Source organism: Enhydra lutris, unplaced genomic scaffold, assembly GCF_002288905.1.
Source record: "Enhydra lutris kenyoni isolate GAN:26980312 unplaced genomic scaffold, ASM228890v2 scaffoldscaffold13, whole genome shotgun sequence".
NCBI classification, from domain to species: domain Eukaryota; kingdom Metazoa; phylum Chordata; class Mammalia; order Carnivora; family Mustelidae; genus Enhydra; species Enhydra lutris.
The window spans coordinates 21,020,008-21,030,686 of NW_019154097.1; the positions used below are offsets into that span (position 1 = coordinate 21,020,008).

General features: G+C 44.5%; 1 protein-coding gene across 2 annotated transcripts; it reads left to right on the plus strand.

Moving 5' to 3' along the window:
* Positions 1 to 2,669: 2,669 nt before the first annotated feature.
* Positions 2,670 to 10,417, plus strand: LOC111146191 (ATPase H+ transporting V1 subunit G1). Of its 2 annotated transcripts, none has more exons than XM_022501627.1 (3): positions 2,670 to 2,837; positions 6,333 to 6,433; positions 9,622 to 10,417. In XM_022501627.1, exons 1-3 carry the CDS (start codon positions 2,756 to 2,758, stop codon positions 9,793 to 9,795), a joined length of 357 nt encoding a protein of 118 aa, XP_022357335.1. In that variant the 5' UTR covers positions 2,670 to 2,755; the 3' UTR covers positions 9,796 to 10,417. The 2 variants fall into 2 exon arrangements, with proteins under 2 accessions (XP_022357335.1, XP_022357336.1); XM_022501628.1 differs by having other exon boundaries at positions 6,333 to 6,355; positions 9,664 to 10,417.
* Positions 10,418 to 10,679: the final 262 nt, after the last annotated feature.

Here is a 10,679-nt window from a genome sequence, read left to right on the forward strand (position 1 = left end):
CATTACTCCTTCACCTTGTTTCCAGTTGTGTTTGAAAAGCCACACATCTGAATGGGCAGTCTTTTCTTAGATGTGCTAATACTTTCACTCACCGGGTACAAAGTCTGGGATCCTCTGGGGATCCTTCAGATGACCTTGTGAATTTTTCCTCTGGAATGCAGGCTCAAGATTTCAAGGCTTCCCTTGGAAAGCAGTTGCTTCACTCTCATTTCCTGGTTATTTTGGGACATCTCCCCGGAGTGCTCAAGTCCTGACAACTAACACCCACTCAGATAACCAGAAAATACAAAGCAGTCTGAAAATTTCAGAAGATGGATTGTCTAGTATTGCTCTCTTTATACAATAAACTTGAAATGTTGCAAGCAAAGAAAGAAAAAAAAAAAAAGAGAAAAAAATCTGGAATGTGTAGATATTTCCATGCTTTCAGGAAGCTGGCTGTTAGCGGAACCCTAATGTGAAGGCTTTTGTTAAATGGAGGACCAGATTTGTAAATCAATTACCCCCCCAGCCAGATAAAAACAACAGCTTTAATTTCCTGACATTTACAACAGAGGAGAAACCTGCAAGGGCTTTGCATCCATCCCCCTCATCTCTCTCTCTCTCTTTTCCTAACAGTTTGATTGTGACATAATTCACATACTGTGCCATCAGAAATTTGGTATTTTAAGTATATTCATTCACAAGATCTGTCACTGTTACCTCATTCTGTTACATTTTCACCATCCCAAAAGGAACCCCATATCAGGTAGCCGTCACTCCTCCTTCCCTCTCCCCCAGCTCCTGTCTAGCCACTAACTGTCACTGTTACCTCATTCTGTTACATTTTCACCACCCCAAAAGGAACCCCATATCAGGTAGCCGTCACTCCTCCTTCCCTCTCCCCCAGCTCCTGTCTAGCCACTAACCTGCTTTCTGTCCCCATACATTTGCCTATTCTGAACGTTTCACATCAGCGGAACTGCACAACACGTGGTCTTTGTGCCTGCATTCTTTCACTTAGCATAATGTTACCAAGGTCAATCCGTATTGCTACAAGTATCAGTACTTCTGTTCGTGATCAAATAGTATCTCATCTTGTGGATATGCCACATTTTGTTTATCTACTCATTGGCTGGTAGGCATTTGGGTTATTTCCACTTTTGGGCTTCCATCATCTCTTAATCCTTTTGCCACTCTTAGAAGTATGTGTTGTCCTCTGTTGATTGCTCAGATGAATTGCGTTTTCATAGAACACTGAAAATGACAAATCTTCCCTGGAAATCCTTGGCTGAACTTAAAGTTTCAGAGACCAGTCAAGCACTGCTTCTTCTATCAGGAAAGAACAGGTGTTCTGGATTTCAGCCTTCTTTCCAGCCTTCAGTTCTAACTTCCATCAAAGGAAAATGTCCTGAGCCCTGAACCCAGCTCCTCCTCCAGTGCGAAGATGCTTCTATGGAAAAGTTCTGGCATTCCTTTGTTCCCAGTGCTTGGCGGACTCCAGGAGACCATCTGGTTCTTCCCACAATCCACCAGATTCTTGCAGAAGAGCACAGTGGATCAGATGTTCCACTCTGCAAGCCTAGGTCCATTCAAATACCCCATCTGACAGTTAATAGGGGAGTGACTTTGGGCAAGTTAACTTAACCCACCTGAGCTTCAGTTTGGTTAATATAGAAAGGAGTTAATAATATTACCTTAGAGTTGCTGTCAGGAGCAAATCAAGTCTTCAGGCAGAATCTCTCATATTGTAAACTCAACTATTGGCTTCCTATCTACCTATCTGTGCTGGAGGATATCTCTGTGCGAAATTGCTTCCCCTAAATCCACACATGCTGGTCCTTTCCCACTAATCAACCCTATCTTTCTCTAACACTAATCCCCACTATCTTTTCCTGGCTAACCTTTTGTTCTTTTGATCTTATTTTAAATGCCACTTCTGTGGAAAAGCCCTCACAGCCACCTCCACATCCCCCTCTTTCTTAAAGTGCTCTGGTTTTCCTTCATTACTTTATCAGTTTGCAATTTTTTTTTTTCTCCATCAACCCTGCACTCTACCAGGGACTTTGTCTTGCTCTCTGCTATTTCCTCAGTACCAACAGTGGTCTAGGATCACAGCAGGCATTCATTAAATATTTATGAAAAATAGTCCAGCTCATCCCTGAACTGGGGTACAGAGAAGGAAAGCATCCTCCCCCAAATCACACAGCATATTAATGTTAGATCTGTCCCCAAGTACCCTATTCCCAATCCACGCTCTATGCCCCGAGCCTGGTAAGACTTTTCTTAACATACCTCCTAATGTATTCAAGTGCCAAGGAACCTTCCAGAAAGGGGAGAGAGGGTGAAACAGGGTGCAAAATACGGGAAGCTATTTGTGTTTTGGCCTGACTCCTTCTTTCCCGGCCTTAATACGGGCATGTTGCAAAGTGAGGGATTACAGCAATAACTTCGTGGCGCCCCAACAGAACCGGGGAAGGAACAGCCACACGTTGGAGCAGGACGAGGCCGAGTGGGGGAGGGGTGAAAGGCAGAAGACAGATCCTGCGCAGGCGCAGCCGCGACGCTCTGCCCTTCCTTCCCCGCCCCACCCCTTCCCTCTCCAGTCACCAGACGCCGAGTGCAATCAGCTGACGCGGCGCTGCGGTCGTCACGTGATGGTGGGCGGGGCGCTGGCGCAGAGCGCAGGCGCAGATCGTAGGCGCCTGGGTCAGCTGACCCGAGGGACCCGCTCGAACCGATTTAGGCCGCTTCCCTCGGGCTTAGAGTTGCCACCGCCATGGCCAGTCAGTCGCAGGGGATCCAGCAGCTGCTACAGGCCGAGAAGCGGGCTGCCGAGAAGGTGTCGGAGGCCCGCAAGCGTGAGTTACGGGGCGGGGCGGCCAGGCGTGGCGTGGGTGCAGAGATCGTGGATGAGGCCCCAAAACTGAGGCGTGGAGGGGTGGTGACCGTCGCGGAAGCTTGTGAGTCTCGAAGCTGTCTGGACGTGAGACTCCGGAAGGCTTGTATGCCGACTGGAAGCTGTGATGTGGGGTAGTAGATAGGACGAAGAAACAATAGTAGGATGACCTTCTTGGGATCTGGGAGGGGTGTGGGATGGGCTGTTCAAAGGGAACTCGTCGTCTTTGCCCGTCACTTGCTCCTTTGTGTTCCTCTGTCTCAGTGTGCAGAGCTGCCGTCCATGCTGTTGCTCAGGCTGGAAACAGTCCTCTTGCCACGTCTCTTCCTCTTCGCCATGTTTAGTCAGTCGCCTAGATGTTTATTATGGCTGTTCGCTTTTCCCCCTCCCTACGGCTCGCATCTTAGTCCGGGACATTAGATTTTCTGAGGCTCCGGTACCAACCTGATGGGTTAATTTCTTTAAAAAGTTTTTTTTTTTTTTTTTAAATGTGGTTAATGTGTGCCAGACGCCTTGGCGCGGTGCTCCAGTGTCTCCATCAACACGGTATTCAGAGTCCCAGAGAAGGAAGCAGATACTGGGTGGGTTAGTTGCAGGTGACATGAAGGCTAGAGTTGAGAAATGTACGGTTGCTCAAGAACTTCACAGGTGGTTCTGATCTAGACTGGTGAGTGGGAGAAGGCCACCTCCTTCAAGTCCATTTTCCTCACTGCAGTCAGAGCCCTCCCTGGGATGCACATCACAGTCAGCAAACATGTAGTGCTTGAAGAATAAAGCTCAGATTCCTTCAGAGGGTGTAGGCAGCGTTTTTTGGACCTGGGTCTAGCTTTCTTCCCTTATCTCATTTTTAGGCTCTCTTCTCCAGGCATCCTGAACCGCTGCGATGCCTATGTGACCTGCCAGCCTTTGCACAGCTCTTTTCTCTGTTTGGAAATGCTTTTTTCTAGTTTCTACTGTCTTTTATCTAACACTTAACTTGTCCTTCAGATCTCAAAATGTAGGCAGTGGTTCTTCCAGGAAGCCGTCCCTGCTTTGTCCTTCTCCTCTCGGGCTAGGTCAGGATTCCTTCCTAAGAGCTTATTTTGTCATCGCTGTGCAATAACTTGTTTCTTTATATGGCTCAGTCACTAGACTAAGCTCCTGGATTGGAGGGACTATGTGCAAATTCAACTGTATGTATTCATTTTCCCATCTGGAGAGAGAGGTATTTTTATCCCTTTTATACAGATGGGTGAAGTGAGGCTTAGAGAAAGGATTTGACCATATCCTGGGAAGCAGCATAGTAGCCTAGAGGCCTCCTTTTCCGTGCAAGGATAAAATAGCAAGAACTGTTACTCTTAGTAATTCCTCGGTCTTTCTCCTGTTATAAGACTTAAACTTTTATTCCACACCCAAGCAGATTTCAAGCATTTCTTGTAATTTCTGGATGAGGGGTTGTGTGATACTCTGTGTGTCATAGGAAAAGCTTTCTTTGAGGGAACCGGAGATGGGAACAAGCCTTTTACTCTTGCTCTGGTGACTGGAAAGTTCTGTGTTCTTCATAGACTGTTTCTCATCACGCTCTTTATAAAGTATTTCCAGAATGACTTAGAGTTTGTCCCGTGATGACTTATTCGTAACAGAAGTTGTGTCTGTTGAGAAGCATGTGAGATAATTCGGGGGAGGTGCAGGAACAAACACTTGGAGTATGGTAAGAATAATTCTGAGTGTCTTGGAGGTAGGATCACGTTTTACATTTTTCTCTCTCTCATCAAGCTTGGTGCAAGGTCTTGTATATCTCCGATAGCTATTAGGTATTTACTGAATGAATCTGTTTTAAAGGAGTGAGTTTATAGCTAGTGTACATTACAGAATTTGCAGTAATTAGGAACAGAAGTAGTGACAAGAACTACAGTTTGAAAAGAATCACTGCCTTCCTTGATCTGTAGTTATGGTTAACTTGTCCATTTCAGAATTGATGTGACAGAATGGTCCAGCCTACATTTTTTGTGAAATCGTTGCTTTGGACCACAAAACTGAATTGTATTACAGTTTATTTTATTGGAATAAAACAAAATATTGGCTCCCTGAAAAATAAACTTTGAAAGAAACATGATTTCCTGTTCGAATATTTATTTTTGGTTTTCAGAGAAGGCTGTCAGAATTGAACTTTGAAGACACCTGATGGGCAAAGAGTGGTTTTATCTTAATTCAGAGAACTGTGGGGATTGGGAGTGACGAGGAGAGTGGTTTTGTGAAGTTATGTGGAGCTAGCATAATGTTTGAACCATAAATGTTACTTGTAGATTGGAAAAGATCTTTGGCTCTGTAATAATGGCATTGAATGTAGCTGATGAGGAGGATGGCATGTGGAGAACAGGGGTAGAAGTAGGCTCACGTGGATAGCAGTAGGCCCTAAATAAGACTGGAGTAAAATACACTTGCAGAAGCAGTCTCTGGGTGCTTAGAGACCTCTCTTGATTGTTTTTACCAGAAATGTCATGGAGCGTTGATGTTGTGGAGTCATTATACATCCTGTTCTTCATTAGGAGGTGGGTGGTAAAGTTTAGTTTCATTTGCCCACATGATTTGAGTGGGATTTGAGAAATTGATATACAATGATATCTAATAAAGCTTACTCTTAGATACAGGATGGTTTATGTTCTAAATTAAGTAAATGCCCAGGTTGATCATCTAAGATTCTTCTCCCCCTCCCCTTTTGGGTATCAAGAGAAGTTTGATCCAGTGAGCAAAGATTCAAAGCAAAGACTCTATGCTGTTTGGCTCTGATACACACAGGCTCTGATACATACAGGCTCTGATGGCATCTAGAGAATTTTTCAAGCTGTATGTTTATTCTCTTCAAGAAATCAGAGTACCTGTATTTCCTCACTTAGATGCTTGTGCAGTCTTAACCGTCCAGGATTCCCCATTCCAGATTCCTTCCCAGAACTACTTTCATTACTTATTTCCTTGCACACAGGCATGGTTTTTCGTTTCCAATATTACATCATCTGTTTCATTAGTTACATTTTAGGTTGATGTCCCTTGGGAGCATATTAGTCTCCTTGCTCTGCTTCTAAGCAGAGCTCCAGTGGTAATCAGCGGGATCCTTAGGTTTTACTTCTTGGGAAGAGGAAGAGTTCCCCAGATGGCTAAATCCCCCATTTTGTCTTGGTTTTGAGTAGTGGAGATTGAGAGAATATTCTGACACCTTGCAGATTTTTTCCCCATCATTTATAGTCTGTAGTTACGGAAGATGGTCCTTTTTACCTAATCACAAGTACAGCCTGGAGAGAGCAGGAACCTATACTCTTGAGTTATCTCTGAATTCCCTCTTCTATGCATGTCTCTTGGGATTGTACCTTTAATAAAAGTTTTTCCTTGTTTACTGTTAGAATTTACCATCTTAGTCTCTGCTTCCTCTTCTCCTTGTCTTTTAACTACTTCTTGATGTAGCTTTTTCCTTTGAAAACAGGAAAGAACCGGAGGCTGAAGCAGGCCAAAGAAGAAGCTCAGGCTGAAATTGAACAATACCGCCTGCAAAGAGAGAAGGAGTTCAAGGCCAAGGAAGCTGCGGTGGGCCTGGTTTATATTCATTACTGCTTTCGTGTCTTGAGGCTTTCCTCTTCTTCCCTTTTCCCCAGGTTCTCAAAATACACATCAGAGCACAGAGATTGTGATTCTGGTTGAAAATTGAAATTTTGACTATTAAATGTCCAGGCTGAGTCTCTTAGGTGATCGGTTTTTAACTAACTTTGAATCCTAGTCTTCACTTACTCAGATCATTTCACAAATATCTATTGAGCATGTTAACCTGTGCCCAATGTTAGGGAACCAGCTGTGAACAGAAATAGACACGGTCCCTGCCTCATGGAGCTTAGCTTACAGTGTGATGGTCAGGGAGACAGTAATAAAGTGGGAGTCATGCAGACCTACAGCTGTGAGAGGGGCTGTGGCAGTCATCATGTCCATCAGCTGGAGCCCACTGCAGTATGGTAGAGACACTTAGCAACAGTGTGGGCTGGGCTATGAAGCAGAAGATGGCGTGCAATACTAGTACAACAACAGTCACAAAGCAGGGAGAATTCTGGAAAGGGGAAAGGCTGGAGGAGGGCTTCACAGAGGAAAGAAACTCTATCAGGACTCTTGGATACAGGTGGCAGAAAACAATTCAAACTAGTTTACACAAAATGGAATTTATTGGCTTACGTAATTAAAGACCCAGGTGAAAGGCTAACTCTGTTTTGATCCAGGAGCTTCAGTAATGCTCTCAGGACATTATTTCCATCTCTCAGCTCTGCCCTTGTCTTTGTGGGCTTCATTCTCAAGTTCTACCTTGTGACCTTCACTGGTTTCAGACACACACCGTCCCACGCCCAAGTCCAGTGATGAAAGGCACATGCCTCCCTTGTTGACGTACGTAGCAAAAGTGTCCTCCATCTTTGGACTGCCCCAGTGCTATTCAAACTTGAAGTGTCCCTGACTCTTGAACTGAGGCAGATTGGTGCTGTCAGTGGTCAGACTGTCCACAAAACATTGTAGCAGTTCTCATGTTAGGGCACCTGCCTCAGCTTATCTGTACATCGGTGCCATCGTTGCTCATAGAGACAGTAGCAATGCTGTGGGGCAGGCATGAGCTCTGAGATTTCCTAGCGGTGTTCAGTGTAACCCCTTCAGCTTGGACACAGCTGACTGAGGCCTGGCTTGTGGTTTATATTCACAGAACAGAGATCATGTCCCCCGTCCCCCACCCCCAGTAGGGTAATGGACCTTTAAAAATAAGAATTAGCAACTGAGCTAACTAATGAAACGCCTCTATATTCCGCCAGTATGAATAGTTACAACAAAGTGCGAAGAGTCCCAAGTGTGGATTCAGGAGGCGCGGGTTAGAGTCTTTACATGTTCACTCCGAGCTCTTTGAGCCTCGGTTTTCTTATCTGTGAGAAGGGGAGTGATGGCCTCCGTGCAGGTTATGGAGGACTAGGTGACATGCGAGAGAAGGCTTTCCCCTTATGCGCTGTCACGTGTGTACAGCTAGGGAGGGTTAGAGTTAATGCACACGGAAAGAGGCAGGAGCAGGTTAGAAGATAGAAGCGGTCGGACACAAAAAAGTTTGTCTTCAAGAACCTGATAGGGAGACTTCCTTAAGCTGTTTCCTCAAGCTCCGGGATGAACTCTCCCCACCCCCATTCCTTCCAGGGGACCCCTCCTCCTGCTCTGTATGTAAGTTGCGTGGAGGCATGTCTGCCCACGCAGGGGAACACGGTGCTCTGGGCTTCCTGTGGGAACCCTTCACCCCATCACTCCCTGTGTGGCCTCAGCATTTGCACAATCCGTCCCTGAGGTCTGAGCCTTCCCCTCTTTCAGCACCCTGGGCCGGCTGCTCCCTGGACAGGGCCCTGACCGCCATTCTGCCTCTGGCTGGGTTGCCTTCTCTGGTCTGGTAAGTTCCGACAGGGCCTGCCTCTCCCGGGGCCTCCAAGAAGAGTATTTTTTATGGCTTTCTCTGTCTGTTATTGACCTGTTAATAAAGGGCTTTTAGTAAGAAGAAGAACCTGATAGGTCTCATTCTAACAAAGTAGGCCTATACTTGACAGAAAGCCAGCCATACTGTGAAGACTGAGGATAAAAGAAAATTTATCCATCACTGTGTGTTAAAGTGTGTGTTAAATTGTGAATGGAGATCGAAAGAGTAAGACATGATTAAAAATTTAAGCAGTAAAACAGGGTGATAATGAAGATAGTCTCCTTCCCACCCAGACCTTCAATTTTCCTCAGAAACCGTCACTATTAATAGTTTCTAGCATATTCTGCTAGAATATTTATATTTGAAAGAATAGTTGTCGTGTATTGATAATACCGGGGAACCTGCTGCTGAATGTCAGAGCTGGAACATGAACCAGTTACGCAGAAACTGTTCCTCCAAAACTGCATCCTCTTGTGTTTATTTTTGTTTTATTTTTATTTTTGTTTTATTTTTAAGCGGCTTTCTTTCTTTTTTAATATACCATGATTTACCTCTCCCTTTTAAAACCACACAAGGAGACACATTTACTAACCACACTAACACCATTTTGTATCTTGCTTTTTTTCTCCTTAAACTGCATATTTTACAGTTCATTCTGTCTTGCTGCACACGTCTACTTTATCTTTCTTTATAGCCGAGAATGTTCTCTGGTAGAGATGCACCGTAATTTGTTTAACCAGTCCTCGGGTATGGGATCTTTGGGTTCATTCCAGTCTTTGGTTAGGGCTGTACGTTAGACTCTGGAGCGTGTGAATATATTGCTCTCCAGGGTAATTTCTGAGCCGTGGAAATGCTGTGCAGTTTACCTTTTTTTTTTTTTTTAAAGATTTTATTTATTTATTTGACAGACAGAGATCACAAGTAGGCGGAGAAGCAGACAGATAGAGAGAGGTGGAAGCAGGCTCCCTGCAGAGCACAGAGCCCGATGTGGGGCTCGATCCCAGGACACTAGGACCATGACCTGAGCCGAAGGCAGAGGCTTTAACCCACTGAGCCACCCAGGTGCCCCTGCAGTTTACCTTTTGATAGATGATTGAAGGTTGGCCACCAAAGTGATTGCCTCAGTTTTTGTTTCCGTTAACCAAGAACACCACTTTCCCCACATGCTCTTCAATCACGAGGTTACATGGCCCACTGCTGATTATTTGTGTTCACTGCTAAGACTTGGTTTCTCCAGAACTAAGGAGGAGGAGCACCGACCTGACCTTCCCTGTGTGTCCTTACCCCCCGACTCCAGGCTCTGGGATCTCACGGCAGCTGCAGCACTGAAGTGGAGAAGGAGACCCAGGAGAAGATGACCATCCTGCAGACCTACTTCCAGCAGAACAGGGATGAAGTCCTGGATAACCTCCTGGCCTTTGTTTGTGACATCCGGCCGGAGATCCATGAAAACTACCGCATAAATGGATAAGGGGAGGAAGGAGCAGCTCTGCGTGCAGATTGGCATGTTAGATACCTTCATGGAAAATGAAGCTTCAGCAAAGCTTGAGTAATTACATCCTTGGGAAAAGGCATTAAATTATTTCTGTATATTATGTTGTAGGTCCCTTTACTTTTTGGAGAATAGCAAATCTAGCTTCTTTGTACAAACGTAGAGCTTATCCAAAGATTTTCTCCTTTTACCTCATATTTCTTAGAAATTTAATGTGTATACGTGGTTTGTTTTCCTATGCCTTTTAGCTCAAGCAACGTATATATCAGTACTTTTCTTTCTTAGATGTAGTAAAAAAAAATTTTTTTTTTTTTTAAAGAAAGAAAGGGATTAAATTTTTTTTCCCTAAAGCTTTCTTGAAGGTCAGGGGCTTTATCTATGAAAAAGTAGTAAATAGTTATTTGTAACTTGTGTGCAGCAGCAGCCAGCCTTAAAACAGTCCTTTCTGGCTAAGGGTAGAACAACGAATACTAGTATATATTGTTCAGGCTGCTTTTAGTTTCTCTTAATCAAAATTATTAGATGATAGAATTCAAGAACTTGTTACATGTTATTACTTGGTGTACTGATAATCATTTAAAAGTAAAGACGTTGTCATGCATTTCCCCCGCTCTGGTTCATTCTTTTTGGTAATGCAGAGTGCACTTTGACCCAGATGTTCTGCAGAACATTAATTAAATTAGCACATGTAGCACATACGCATTTGCACGCATACGCAAGATATTTGTGGTATGTATCTGAGCAGGAAGGAAATCACTGTGATTTCACCCAGCAATCGGTTCAAAAAATAGCATCCGACCAGTAGTAAGTCTGGTTGCTGGAGCTGGAGCACAGATGGGGGGAACTAGTTCTAGCCTGCAAGC